A 15,666-nucleotide genomic window follows, 5' to 3' on the forward strand; every position below is an offset into this window, starting at 1 on the left:
TAACCTTTGTTGGCAATAACAGAGGTCAAACGTTTACTATAGGTCTTTACCAGGTTTGCACACACAGTAGCTGGTATTTTGGCCCATTCCTCCATGCAGATCTTCTCGAGAGCAGTGATGTTTTGGGGCTGTCGCCGAGCAACACGGACTTTCAACTCCCGCCACAGATTTTCTATGGGGTTGAGGTCTGGAGACTGGCTAGGCCACTCCAGGACTTTCAAATGCTTCTTACGGAGCCACTCCTTTGTTGCCCGGGCGGTGTGTTTTGGATCATTGTCATGTTGGAAGACCCAGCCTCGTTTCATCTTCAAAGTTCTCACTGATGGAAGGAGGTTTTGGCTCAAAATCTCACGATACATGGCCCCATTCATTCTGTCCTTAACACGGATCAGTCGTCCTGTCCCCTTGGCAGAAAAACAGCCCCATAGCATGATGTTTCCACCCCCATGCTTCACAGTAGGTATGGTGTTCTTGGGATGCAACTCACTATTCTTCTTCCTCCAAACACGACGAGTTGAGTTTATACCAAAAAGTTCTACTTTGGTTTCATCTGACCACATGACATTCTCCCAATCCTCTGCTGTATCATCCATGTGCTCTCTGGCAAACTTCAGACGGGCCTGGACATGCACTGGCTTCAGCAGCGGAACACGTCTGGCACTGCGGGATTTGATTCCCTGCCGTTGTAGTGTGTTACTGATGGTGACCTTTGTTACTTTGGTCCCAGCTCTCTGCAGGTCATTCACCAGGTCCCCCCGTGTGGTTCTGGGATCTTTGCTCACCGTTCTCATGATCATTTTGACCCCACGGGATGAGATCTTGCGTGGAGCCCCAGATCGAGGGAGATTATCAGTGGTCTTGTATGTCTTCCATTTTCTGATGATTGCTCCCACAGTTGATTTTTTCACACCAAGCTGCTTGCCTATTGTAGATTCACTCTTCCCAGTGTGGTGCAGGTCTACAATACTTTTCCTGGTGTCCTTCGAAAGCTCTTTGGTCTTGGCCATGGCGGAGTTTGGAGTCTGACTGTTTGAGGCTGTGGACAGGTGTCTTTTATACAGATGATGAGTTCAAACAGGTGCCATTCATACAGGTAACGAGTGGGGGACAGAAAAGTTTCTTACAGAAGACGTTACAGGTCTGTGAGAGCCAGAGATTTTCCTTGTTTGAGGTGACCAAATACTTATTTTCCACCCTGATTTACGAATAAATTCTTTACAAATCCTACCATGTGAATTCCTGGATTTTTTTTTTCACATTCTGTCTCTCACAGTTGAAGTGTACCTCTGGTGCAAATTACTGACCTCTGTCATCATTTTAGGTGGGGGAACTTGCACAATCGGTGGCTGACTAAATACTTTTTTGCCCCACTGTATGTGGTCGAAATCATCCAACTTGCTTGCACATAGAGAGAATTGAGGGAGCCAGTGAAATGTTAAACAGCGATTCACCATCTGCAGGAAATGAGACAAAGGAAGTCCGCAATGTCATGTCTAGGGATGGGTACCGGTGTCGGACATAAACGGTAGTAACCAGACTGAAAAGCAGCGCACATTTCGGGGTTTTTTTAAAAGCCGAGAAATGCGCCGTATTTGATAGCTTGCTGCGAGACCTCACACCAAGCGCATCTACTGCGGGTGTGGTGCCTGTTATCAGACCCGGAGTTAGCAACATCCCCAAAAACACGAAGAGGAGAGTCCTAGCCTCTAGCCCTGCCAGTGTAGCAGGATGATGACGGATGATGATGGCAGCAGCAGCCGTTCTTCTCTGCGTGAGTAGTTTGATGTTGTTCGTGTGTAATTTACGTTGAGTAGGCTAACCACGTTATTACATCAGTGCAGGTAAGGTGAACTAGCAAACATCATCATAGCTACATGCGGCTGTCTTCTTGTTTGATGGCAGATACTCCCTTCACCCTGGCCAAAAAGGCTAAAATGTCCAAAGAAAAAGAGGGAAACAGCTAAACATGAGAGGTTTTTGGACAAAGTTTGTGTTTTTTCCATTGTTTAAGCACTGCTTCCAGCCAAGAGTGATACCATATATGCCCCATAGCTGCAGAAAAGGCTAACATTGTTATCTTTTTACAAAAAACCAGCTGAACATGAGAGGTTTTTGGACCAATTTTGTGTTCTCCATTCTTTAAGCACCGGTTTGAGCACCGTTTGGGCACCGGCACCGTTTCAAAAGTACCGATTTGGCACCGGTATCGGATAAAACCTAAACGATACCCATCCCTAGTCATGTCACACACATTGACAAGATACTCCTCAGCTACGTCTAGCATTGTTCCTGTTTTTGTGTCATTGGCAGAAGACCCCCACAGCGAGATTCTCACATATGCTCTGCTCGACACACAGAGCGATTCAACTTTCATCTTGGGAGATCTGGTCTCTGCACTAAATGTGAAGACTCAGCCAGTGCAATTAAGGCTCAGTACAATGACAGCAGTAGACACAGTCATAGCTAGCAAAGTGGCTTGTGGATTGCAAGTTCGTGGGCTCCATAGTGAGTCGCATGTTCTTACAGTGGATGGCATTACCTTGACTTGCAGTAACACTGTGATGAACCTTGGAGTCATTTTTGTCCAGGATATGTTCTTCAATGCACATATTAAACAAATATGTAGGACTGCTTTCTTTCATTTGTGTAAGAAGTAACTTCCACAACAACGATTGACTGTTGAGGAAACTGTTGGTGTGATCTAGTGCTATATACATAAAACTGAAATTAATAAGAATGAGGGAAGTCTCTTATTGGTGCACTTTGTCCAGCAGTCAGACACCTGAGCGTGGACTCCACACTGACCCAGGTGTTTTCTCCAATTCTCCAATAAAACTCGTGTTAAACATGAAACCATTATATCACCGATGCAGTCAGGTGTCTAAAAAGAGAGAAGATCTGCAGCCCAGCAGGCACGATGATGCTGAGTGCCATGTTGTTTGCTTGGAGGAGCTGAAAAATTGAACATCATAAACATGTTTTTATGAATCTATCTGCAGGTATATGTCACATCACAGATACAAACATTCAGCACTGACACTCACACACACACACACACACGCACACACAGCACTGTGATCTGTCTGCTGCTGTCATTGCTCTTTGTGGGTAAAGAGCATGCTGACACGTTGCTGATGAAGAGCTCAAACCTTCGTGCGTGCCCTGAATTTAGATTTTTATTCAGAAAACTCTGAAAGTTTCACTTTAAACTGTTCATTCTGCGTCACCAGCAGCAGGTCTGTGCAGCTAAATTATCAGCTGTAACGTTACCCACACTAATCCCCGGAAGAAGATATGGTAAAGTTCCTGATGCTGGAGAACTCACCTGGGAGGCGTCCTGCGAGAAGATGGCATCAAAGGTGAAGGTCTTTGGCGCTGAGGCTGAGGACCGTCTCTGGGCTGACGTCTCGCACAGTGTGAGCTGCTTCTTTCTGCCGTCGACCTTCAGGAAGGACATGGACTCCGAGGACTCATCCTGGACCGAGCAGATCCGGACCATGACTCTGACCTGAGGACAGACAGGAAGCATGAAGCACAGAGAAGACTGCTGCGTTCATCAAGTCTCTGGCTGGACAATGGAGTTGCATCATGAAACGTTAAACTAAGCCAGAGGTGCTCAGATAGTGATAGATGGTTGGCCTGAACGTGGCCACGTTTGCTTCACCTGCAGCCGTTCGTTATCTTGGGTACAAGCGTTCAGAGATATTGACACCGAGTTGGAAGGAAACTGTGCTTCTTTGACTTTGTTTAGTTAAACTTTGATTTGATTTTTTCTACCTGCTGTTTAGTTTTGTTTTCCATGTGGTTTTCACTGAGTTTGCGTTAGATCACCTGACTCAGATCACCTGATACACACCATCAACTGTTTGTGCTGAAAGAAGCTCAGAATCAGCCGTAACGCCTCCAGAGACGTCCTGAGCTCTTCTTCAGGTATTCCAGGATGACATTTTAGACTGTAATCAGAGCTGGACTGAGCAGGGAGTCACACTGCTTTCCTGACCTTTGACCTTCAACAGCCCGTGTCCCTCAGCCTTCTAAAGGGTTTTATTGTGCTGTCATAGAGCTGCTGAGCTGGTGGCGAGGAGTTTGAGTTTACAGCCAATAATGAGACGGAGCAGGTTTTAAACATCGAGTCTCTGCGAGCCAGCTCCTCTGTCACCACGGATACAGACAGGAAGCAGCTTGAAAGTCGCCATCTGATCCAGTCACAGCTAATTTTATGTGTTCCAGTCACTCGGCACTAGGGGTGGGTTTTGATTATTGATTATTTTTTTGATTATTGATTTTCAGATTAAAATCGATTCTAGCTTGAATAACGCAATATCGATTCATTAAAATCTTGAATGAATATAAATCTAAATATAAATTTATTATGCCCGAAATGCCAGAATCTCAGGCTATGTCTCTCTCCAACCAAATTTGACTGAACCAGCAGCAAAAGAAGATCCAAACTACGCTTCACATTTCACTTCACATTTCGCTTCACATAAACATCGTCATGAATTCTCTCTTTTGCTGTTTTGCTTCCACCACAGTAAAATGACACTTCATGCACAGCTCTCTCTCTCAGTGCACTTCAAAAACACTTTCTCATCTAAAAATCTCTGTTTTCTGCATTATTTTCTTGTTTATTACGCACAAGTCTACTGTTATGTACAGCGCTGTCGGCTGCTGTTTTTCTTTTTTTTAATTTAACTGACTTCTGACAAGAAAGCCCCATTTCTTTTGTTCAATACTGAAGAAAATTTTCAATATTATGTGATATTGCAAAACACTTAGCTGTGTCTCTAATTAAACCTCTGTAAATTTGCTTTCACTTCAGAAACATCAGGTAATGTTCATGTGTAGATTAATGGTTTTCTTCTGTTTTTGTTTTACTGCAGAATATTTTTAAGGTGGTTATCTGCTATAAAAAGACAGGTCAGGAAATTCTCCTTCATGTTTTTCTGTGTTTTCGCTCTGTTACTTTGACACAAAAGCATTTGCTGTGATGCTTACAGAAATGTCAGTTTTCTTTTTAAAGATATAAAAATATGGATATGTACTGATAAATGATCAGAATTATAATATTTCTGTCTGAGGCAAATTTCCCCAATTCAAATCAAATCGAATCGAATCATGGATCAAATCAAATCGGGACCTTGTGAATCAATTCTAGAAATCAGTGACGATACCCAGCCCTACTCGGCACATTTATGTTCAATCACAAATGTTTTTACAGGATTTTTTCTTCATTTTTTCTTTCACCTGATCAGTAACATCCAAATAAAACCCTAAAACTGAAGCTCCGCCTTCCTGGACAGTCTGTTAGTGCAGATGTATGATGTCATTAAAAATGCTCCAAAAAGCTCCAACAGCACAAACACAGCACAGAGGTCCAGTTTAGCTGAAGCTAAAACCCCTTGTGTCACCTGTCAGTCAGAGAGGCCACACCCCTAATAATTCAAATGCAGCTGTTATACAGGGACACATATTTATAGAGACCAAACAGTTTGTGTATCAGGCTGTAAACATGTGGGCACTGACTTCCTGCTGCCTCTGCTGGACGTCAGAGGAAGTGCATGTTTCAGTGCAGTGTTGCAGAAGCAGGCTGGGTCAGATCCTCGCTGTGATATTTTCAGATTAAAGGTACAGCATCAATAGATAGCAAAGATAGCAAATAGCAAAAATCTGAAGGGCTGCTTTCAAACTGCAGAGCTTCAAACAGAAACAGCTCTGACCTCAGTCTGAACTCAGAGTTTGATATCACTCACGATGAAGTGTTTACACCCAGAATCCAGCTCAGGCTCTCTCGCCCACACAGAGAGCAGCCAGAGGCCATGGTGAGAAGTTTTAAGACATTAAAGAGAATAACTGCAGGTTCAGAGGAATGAATGCAGCGCTGAATGCAAACGAGAGAAGAGACGGCAGTCAGAGTGAATACTTACCTCTGACTCTGCCTGTTTCCAGGAGTTCATCTAATGTCACTAAATTCTTACAAAGTCAAATCAAGAAGCATGTGCAGAGGAGGGATGGTAGAGGATGGAGATGGAGTAGCAGAGAAGGCTCATGGATGAAGAAGTACATGCAGAGGTGGATGCTAGGATAGGAGGAGATGGAGGCAGGTGATCTGTTGTGCAGACCATTAAAGAAAAAGAAGAAGAATACGAGCAGCTTCAGTTTTCTTAATGAGAACTTTGTGTTCAGATCAGAAGGAAAGAAGAAGGAGAAAGATGAAATGATGATCTACATTGTGAGTAGTTTGTAGGTGTTGGCAGTGACTCTGTTAGTTCAGTGTAAGGTGCAGGAGCAGAGATGTATGATCCTCCTAACTTCACCGCGTCTCCTTTAAAATGCTCTTTCATTTCTGTCCTTGCCTCATTAACCGTTGCATTGGCAGGATGCAGATGTGAGCTCCTGCAGCTGCCGGCGGATGGAGATGAAGGAACCTGAGCTGCAGCGAGGAGACATGGAGTCCCTACATGGTGCCTGCAGGGCTCTGAAGCCAGCAGCACACCCTGACCTGTGGGGACCTCACACAGAGCCCACCTGCTGCAGGAGGAATCACCTGACATCTGAATGCCAGCAGAGAGCTTCCTCTTCAGGATTCAGGCACACTTACTGCTGCAGTCACAGCAGCTGGCATAGGAAGAGTTTAGGGGGATGATGAGGGCTTCACATGGACGGAGAGTCATCAAACTCAAACACGTCAGTGAACCATGTATGTCTGCGAGTCTCAGTTCGGTGCTTCTTTGTGTCAGCAGAGATGAGAGAGCACAGAAATGAGGAGCTCACGCTTCAAGCTAATGGTGCGCCAGAGTTACCTGGCTCACCAGTCAGCTGTGTCTGAGAGGTTAGCAAGGACATCGTGTGATTACGGTGATTTGGTGGAGACCTGAGCTCAGACGCTAATCGCTCCGTCCACCAACAGTCTGATAGCCAAGCGTCTGATCTGCACCCAAACGCCAACAAACATTAACCTGTCAGAGACGAGCCTGTCAGCGCCCCCCGATGGGCTGCAGAGCTCATTAAAGCCTCTGAGCTAACGACACTCTTCTTAGAGTAATGCTGGTTACAGGGCTAATCTTCTGGAGAGCAGATGTTTAACCCATTGTTAGAAACATGTGACACAGGCAGTGTGAGCCCAGACTAAGACTACAGCACAGATTCCTGCTGATTGCAGATATCCTGCCGAGGGACGATAGCTCCTGAGAGAGAGACTGCCCACCTGCAGCCAGCCCATAGCCACATGAGCGAGGTAAAGCTTCTTCACCAAACCTGAAGAAGTGCAGTTGATTCTTTCTGAGCTCCTTAGAGCTTACAGTGACCTGGTACCCTCCCCTACACCCCCACCGCTGACTTCAAGGCTCGACTCCATCAGCTGAGCAGGTAAAGTCCCAGTAGCTACATCCATCAGATCCAGACTAACACCACACTATCTCACCTTTCCCATCCCCGGCGTGTCCTTGACCTTTGACCCAGCTCGAAGGAGACATGGTGGGATGGCAGGCGGGGAGAGCTGCAAGGCCCCGCTGAAGCCCCCGGTGTAAAGCAGCGGTTCTGGGGACTCGCCGGGCAGGGAGGCGGAGCCGGGCGGGGACTTCTTCCTGCGGGACAGACTGAGCTTGTGAGCCGCCCTGAAGACACAAAACACAGAAACAGAGTCAGAGAGCACCGAGCTGCACCCAAACACACCGTTTAACAGGAAATAAAAGAAAACATAAAATAAGATCAGAGAGAGAGAAGAGCTGATCTGAGACTGAGTATTAAGAGATGAGTTTAAGGTCCATGTCAAACACAGGCAGAGAGAGAAGGGAGGAGGAGGAGGAGGCTCAAACTCCCTCCCAGACAGATACTATACTCATTATTGCCTCCAACCACCGGCAGGACTCACTGCCAACGTCACATTTACCAGAGAGAGAGAGAGAGAGTGTCTGTGTGTGACCGTGTGTCCGAGGGAGCAGCAGCATCTCCTGGTGCTTTGGAGATAGATGGAGCAAAGGTACAGCAGGACATGCAGAGAAAGAAAGAGGATGAAAACCGTCCCGCTCCCATTAAACTGCGGCGCTGCATCACAACAAGAGAGGAAAGCACTCTGCGAAAGCAGGGCCACCAGCGACAAGGGCCATAAGGAAGGCACCTGTGTTTTGGTCTTGGGTTGTTCCCCACTGCAGAGACCACAGTTGGCGGTCACACAGGTCAACTGATTATCTTATCGAATTGATGCTTTTGCTCTAAAGTTGTTTTTACATTTCAAACCTCTCTCACCCCCAATTTTCACCTCAAGAAAATTCAAAGTAAATACAAAAAAACCTACTCTGATTATTTTATTTGATCCCAGTCATGCAGCTCTCTCTAGGCTCAGCATTAGGATGCTAATGAACTTGCTCCGTGGCTCAGAGTCATTAAAGCATGCTTAATATTCGGTTACTTCACGAAGAAAATGTGAAGCTCGGCAAACATGGTGATGAGGATACCGCCATAGAGGGTGCAGATCGTCCACACATCTGCTCAGGTAAACCTCAACACAGTTTATCTGTTTACGCACTGTGGGAGAGCCTCAGCCTGATCGTTGTGTTTAACCAGGTACGTATTAACCTGTGCTAACCCTCGGCATACCCGACATTCTCTGTGCACGTCACCTAACAGGAACTCATCCGCAGTGATGGCGGTTACGTCCTTCTGCGGCTGACACACTTCTTTAAAGGACTTTTTAATGCTAATGCAGATGTGCTGATGCTCTGACACCATCACCATCCACACCCACCCGTGATCTGAGACATGTGATCTACATTTACACAATTTCACGTGTTAGCTCGAATGATGGTGTTTCAGTGATGTCACTGGGTTAGGGATGACTCCATCTTCTCTGAGTGGATGTCTGACTCCACAGGTGAGCAACCGCAATAGATTGGACAAAGGGTGAAATATGTTTAACAGCCCCTGAAGGAGAAACTGAAGAGACATCAGAGACTCGTTGAAGCTGTTATTTTACACTCTATGCTTCACGCGTCTACAGTATCAATTACATCTGGACTTCATTTATCACCGCGAGCACGTCTCTCCACGTCTCTCGGCTTTTGCCTTCCACAGAACTGTCAGTACCTCAAACATGAAGCTGGACTGAGATGAAATAGGATTTAAAAATCACTATTATTATTACTCACAGTTCCTTCCAATCCATTATCTGCTCAAACTTCTTGATCTTAAAGAGGAACTGGGACCAAGCTTCTTCTCGTCCTCATTCACCATTGTAAAGACCCAGATCTATTCAAACAAAGTGTTAAAACCACAGCTGTAAAGGAGGGACACCCGGGCCGCATCATCGAGGCTGACCTATGAAGCCTTCTCCAGAAAATAGATCCAGTGTCAAACCAAGCGCACCCAGAAATCTACCCATGATCGGCGGACACTCAGCTGATCAAGGAAAAATGCTGATGGTGGTCCATATCCATATAGTCCATTTTCACTGTCTCAGGTTTACCCAGATGTTTATCCAGATGTGTCCTCTTTTAAAGCACTTAAGGTTCTTCTTTTGTTGTCCTTCTGCATTCAGCTGTAAACATCCACGAGTGTAGCGTTTCGTAAATTCTACAGGTAGAACAGGTGCCTCAAAGTCCTCCAAAGTTTCTCTTCGTTTTCATGCTCCCAACAAAATGGCTTTTCATCCACCAGTTTGACTTTCCATCCCCCTTGAACTCCAATAAACCGCTCTTTAAAGCGAGAATCATTTTACTTTTGCAACAGGAGAACACTGTCCATGCATCCAGACAATGATGATAACATGATGTCCAACATGGTTTTTCCTAAACTCGCAGAGTTTCTTGGTTCGTCAATCACAGCATCAACAGTGTGTCTGTCCTTTCAGAGGGATTAAACATTTTAACAAGTTCATTTTCATTTTCAACATCTGGTTTTTACCAAATCCATAAAGAAGTTTAGGGGTTGAACCTAAAAGATCTTTAAAACTACCAAAGTGCTGCGGAGGGATCCCAAACTTCTGCTAATCCTAAAGCATTCAGTTGAGTACATCAGACTTATCACCATGTTCAGCTTTCAGCAGATTATTATTCCTACTCACTTCTGTCAAACAATAAAGATTCAGTCTGTCCTTCAATCAAAAATAAGACAGGAAACCAAAAAACCCCTTCAGGTTTTTCATGATTGTTCCCATTTAAGCAATAACTCACATCACATTCATTTCATGCGTGAATGAACATCCTTCTGTCTTTGCTCCCTTCACAGGTCCAAACATATCCTCAAACTCTCCCAACCCCGTCTCGCTGTCATCAATCCAATCATCCTCTGCTGAGTGATGTTCAGGTGATCAGAGTTTTCTCACTGAAGTCCAACAACATGTGCCGAGTTCCTGATCAAAAATACATCTAAAAATATCTGACAGTATTCATCTGTAAACCAGCACCTTGGCATCTCAACACGTTTCCCTCAGTTTGTTCCATATGGCTAAACTCCAAATCTATCTTTCCGTGTTTCGGACAGGAAGTGCAAATCTGATCACGGGACATTTTCATATTGGTTGGAGCAAAGTTCTGCAGAGACTCCTGGAGGATGAGTTCACTTTATTTTATGATTGTTATCAATCCACCTGCGATGGTGTGTACTCCACAAAGCTTTGCATCCCTCCATCCTTCCCTCCGTCCTCACGCCCTGCAGCCAATCTGTAGAACTCGCCTCACTCGGTCCCAAATGAAGAGCCTCAGCCGGCTTTCCTTCCTTCCACTCTTTCCTCGTACTGAATCATTCTTCCATCTTTCTGACCCTGCAGCAACTCATTCTCCACACTCTCACCTTCCTCTCCTTCTTCTTTTACCTTTCCTTTTTCATTATTTCCACCTCTCCTCCTCTCTCCTCTTGTCATCTCTCCTCTCCTACTCTCGCCTTATTTCTTCCTTTTCAAAGCTCCACTTCTTTAATTTCGCCTCCTTTCTTTTCTTCCCTCCTTCTCCCACCTCTCCTGCTCATCTCCTCTCTCTTCTCTCCCGTAGCTCCTCAGTCTGTTCCTGCAGTATCGCAATGCCACTCCTCTCCACCCCTCCCACCTCCCTCCTCCTCCTCCAACTCCAGGAGAGAGAGAGAGGGGTGAAAGGAAGTGGCATCAGCAGAGGAGGAATAAAGGACTGAAATAAGAGGTGGAAATAAACGAGTGAATGAGAGCGGGAGGATTCCTGCCTCTCCCTGCCGTTGTTGCTGGGAAACACTGGCAAAGCTCCAGCCTCCCTCCTTCCTCTTCCTCCCCTCCCTCCGTCCGTGGGTCCGTCTGCCTTGCTCACCTCACCTTCCCTCACTCTCCTCGCTCACCCCCTCTCTCTCTTTTCACTGCCCCGCCTTCTCGGTGTGTCGACACACAGCAGCTGTGAAACCACTGTTCACCCCACCACACGCGCGCGCACACACACACACACACACACACACACACACACACACACACACACACACACACACTTGATATGCTACATGAATACTTCATGAGATGACAGACACCCCCACTGCTGGACTTCAAAGACACTCAGCATGTGTGTATGTGTTCGAGTGAGTGTGTGTAGTGTAACCTCTCTGAGAACCTGCAGGCTGGGTCACTGATATGAAACCACAGACAGACTGAAGGAGAGCAAACAGGAGACTTCAGTCTGTGAGCTGCAATCACTGATCAATCAACACAAATTAATCCATTTCAATAATTAATAAAAAAGTAAATGGTTTTTTTAAGGACAAAGGAAAAAAACCCTTTCAGTTTAATGTGAATGGGATGTCCAGGTGTCCAACACTGTTTCTGTGCACATAGGCAGAATGTGTGTGTGTGTGTGTGTGTGTACATGTTTAGACATCATTGTGAGGACATAAAATTGGCATGCTACTATACTTATGGGACAAAGTGAGTGTCGCCACGAGTTTGATGGCATTTTTGAGGCTCAAAATGTAGTTTTAGTGTCAGGCCTAAGGTATTCATTTTTGATGGTTAGGGTAAGTAACTAGGGAAAGTAAAATGTCAATGAGATGTCCTTAATATCGTATGAAAATGAGTTTGTGTGTGTGTGTGTGTGTGTGTGTGTGTGTGTGTGTGTGTGTGTGTGTGTGTGTGTGTGTGTGTGTTCCTGTCTGGCCATCTTTGTGAGGACCGAAATCTGCATTCTACTATAATTGTGAGAACCAACAGTCACTTGTGAGGACACACACGCCGGTCCTCACAAGTTTGAAGGCCTTTTTGAGGCTCAAAATGTGGTTTAATGTCAGGGTTACAATTAGGTTATGGTTAAGTTTAGGGTAAGGGTTATGTTTAGGCATTGATTTTTAATGGTTAATTAAAGGGCTAGGGAAACCATTATGTCAATGAAGGTCCTCGCTAAGATGGCTGAACGGGCTTGTGTGTGTGTGTCTGTGTGTGTGTGTGTGTGTGTGTGTGTGTGTGTGCACTAAAACTCTTTCTCATCAAATCTCATCACAATGTTATGCACACGTGCACGAGGCTTGTTCCAGCTTTATGAACGAACACCTGTGCAGACACACTGGAACTCTTCATTTGCAGGTAAAATGTGTATCTTGCAGAGTATGACATGGAAAAAAAAGCGACGATGAGAGTGAAGGATTGTGGGTATGTAACCATCAGAGAGATGTAATCTCTGGAGCGTGTCCGGGCTCTGCCCCCGGCCTCCTCCTGCTAGGACATGCCTGGAAGACCTCAGCTCCCTCCTTTCGACCCTTCTCTATGGGAAAGGAGTGCTCCCCTCAGCCTCCTGGTAGATCATAGATGTACATGCGGTAAGAGTTTGACAATCCTCAGTAATCGTGGTCACAAAGTCATGTGTCTGCCCAGCGGGATGACAGCAACTCCACACCAGCATTTTATGGCAGAGGGGTAAAAAACCCTCCATAATGTAGCCCAACGGTGGTGACACACCGTTCCGGTCCAAAGCTGGTTGGCTGTTTCCTGAGCAGGAAAGTACACAGAGTTCACTGTCAGAAGTGAACAAATCAGAGCTGAGGAAAGCAGCATGAGGAGCTCGGGTTCATTCAGCGCTGTCTGCAGGAGCTCAGCTGCTCTGAAATTATATTTATCATAACTCCCCTTCAGGTCATCTCAGGCCAGACAAACCTGCCAAAATGTGCCTGACAGCAGTTTTACTGTAGTTCCTACCTGCTGCTGCTCTCTGGGGACACGTTTGAATGCATGCCCAGGAAAACAAGCAACATGTGAGTGGAGAGATGATTATTGATCAGAGGAGGAGCTGGAGAGAGCTGTGTTATTGCTGCAGAGAGCGAGGAGAGGTATCAGAGCCACAGATCCATTTCCAGATCAATTCTCTGAAGCAGACGCCAATCGATAGGAGCAGCCCAAGGCCATCTGTCACAGTTAACCTGCAGGCAGGTAATGATCAGCTGTGGTCTTAGGTTCACTCACTGAACGATTAGACACAATTAAAAGAACCACGTCTGTGAGAGCGTGGAGCTAAAAGCTCAGAGGCTCCACCGCTCACCCTTCATATTTACAGTTTTTTTTTTTATCATTGACTGTTTGGTTTCATCTTCTCTGTCTGTCTCCAGGTGTGCATGTTAGATTGACATCACCTTCTGACCAATCACAATAACACAAAGTGGCTCTGTTTAGACCTGAAAGACCATGAATCACCCCCGACTGCTAATCAGTAACATCCAATCAAAACCCTAAAACTGAAGCTCCACATTCCTGTACACTCTACTACTACAGTAACCTAGTGGCAGCCATATTTTTGGTCACATGATGTCATTAAAATGCCTCAAAAGGCTCAAACACGTTCTAGACCTCCAGTTCAGGTGAAGCTAGCAGCTGCAGCCTGTGTCCACCTGTCAGTCACAGAGGCCACGCCCCTAATAATGCAAACTTTGGGCTTTATTCTAACATAAACAGGTGTCTTATGGTTTTATTATCGTTGTGATCCTGGTACCACCTTCGGTCTGACACATGGTTTGAACACGAGGACGTCCTTCTCAATGTTCTTTGTTCCAGAATCATCTGATGACTCTGTGATCAGACGTCCTCTGAGGCAGATGTTTGTCAGACCCAGGGCCCTGCTGTCAGTGTGTGGGTGCAAGCTCCTTCGGTCCAGCTTCTCCTCAGAGTGCTGCTCCAAACATCATCTCAGCCCTTGTTATCCTGGACAGCCGTCAGCAGCTCCACCTCTGCACCACCAGCTTTTATCTTCCTGCCATACGCCCTGCACTCCAGGCCGCTGAAGTCCGACTGTCTGACAGTGAGAGATAAACTCTGAAGGAATGATGTGACTTTGCTTCATGAGCTCAATCGCTTTGGCCCTTTGCCCAAACTCCCCAGTGGCTTTTTTTGAATTCAGTATGAATCATCAAATATTTGTGTCACGCAGTTATAAATAATACAACTCATAATTCATACCACTTCTCACTATGGCAAGACATAAACCTTGCTTAAACCCAGAGAGGTGCAGCAGTGGCTCATTTGGAAGACGCTCCAGAGAAAACTGAGGTTTCTGTCTTTTATCTGCTGCAGGAACAGGGACAACAGTGGGCAGAGCTTTTGTGATCAACCGTCACAGAATCACAAACAGTCGTGACAGCGATGACTTTAACGGGAATGAAATTGGCACAATCAGGATGGACTGCGGACAGTCTCGTGCACTCCATGTGAACCGCTGAACCACTGTTTGTTTCACACAGTTCACATGTGATGGGACACATGTTGAACCTGCAAAATGTCAGGATGTTCATAAAGTTTATTGACAGTAGAATGCAGAAAATAGGATCTTTAATCAAATATGAACTCGTTTTCAATCTGAGGGCAGTGTCATTGTCTTCAACATCAGTCTGTGAGATGAGAGCAGCTGCTGCACTGTGAAACATTTAAAACATGTCAAACGGTTTCTCAATTTAGACATTTGACATGTTTTATAAGCTCTGTTGATAATAAATTATGAAATCTGGAAATCATCACCTTCTGTTTCTTTCAGTTTCACATTCATGATTACATGAGGTTACACAAGGGTAATTCTTCGGCATGAGACAGGAAACTGTGAGGCGGTCTGGACAGGAAGTCCTGGGGTGGGCAGCAGCAGGTACCAACCCTCCGTCACACTCATGTCTGCAGCACGATCGGCTCAGCGAGGCCTTCAGGACTCAGCTCTCTCTGGATGTGGGTCACATTACTCCTCAGCTTTCCACTCTATCAACACACTGCTCTCAAGGTTGAAGGTTTGATTCCCAGCTGAGCCCCAGGGGTGACTCTCTGCTCTGTGTAACCTCCTTACATCACTTCCTCTATCACTCTGTATTCCATGCGTACAGGGATCAGGGACACAGGTCATTTTAAAGTCTCACGTCTGCAGAAAGCTCAGCCTGCCTTAGTTACTGAGTAAAGAGTGTCCTCCTCACAAACATGCTGAGCTATGAAATAAAAGCCTGAGACGATCCATATATCAAAGGCTGATCCGTGTCTCAAAGTGTCTGAGGACTGTGTTACTGCTGATGCCCTCCAACAGGACACGATAACAGAATCTAACCTAAGTGGAAGATGTTTACTTCAATGACTGCAGGAATTCTGGCTGTACTTGCGACTCTTCAGGTCTGGAGTCCCACAGGTGTTAAAGGCAGGTCTGCACACTAGCAAAGAGGACCTGGACAGGTCACCGTCGTCGAGGTGGAGAGAAGTTTAAACTGTCCAGC

At 45.7% G+C, this 15,666-nt stretch overlaps 1 protein-coding gene across 3 annotated transcripts in view; it reads right to left on the bottom strand.

Annotated features, from left to right (window-relative positions):
- LOC146652856 (kinesin-like protein KIF26A) overlaps nt 1-15,666 on the bottom strand; it is a 59,666-nt gene that overhangs the window by 23,286 nt on the left and 20,714 nt on the right. For 2 of the 3 annotated variants that reach the window (XM_085381392.1, XM_085381391.1), the window contains exons 4-5: nt 7,424-7,616; nt 3,326-3,508 (exon numbers count right to left, since the gene is read on the bottom strand). In XM_085381392.1, coding sequence (XP_085237518.1) covers nt 3,326-3,508; nt 7,424-7,616 — 376 coding nt within the window. Of the gene's footprint in view, nt 1-3,325; nt 3,509-7,423; nt 7,617-9,146; nt 11,213-15,666 lie in introns of those variants that run through there. The other variant, XM_085381393.1, reaches the window with a different exon arrangement.

The sequence above is a fragment of the Rhamphochromis longiceps genome, linkage group LG15 (genome assembly GCF_057381845.1).
Source record: "Rhamphochromis longiceps isolate RC_006_pf linkage group LG15, R_longiceps_female_GT1.1, whole genome shotgun sequence".
Lineage (NCBI taxonomy): Eukaryota > Metazoa > Chordata > Actinopteri > Cichliformes > Cichlidae > Rhamphochromis > Rhamphochromis longiceps.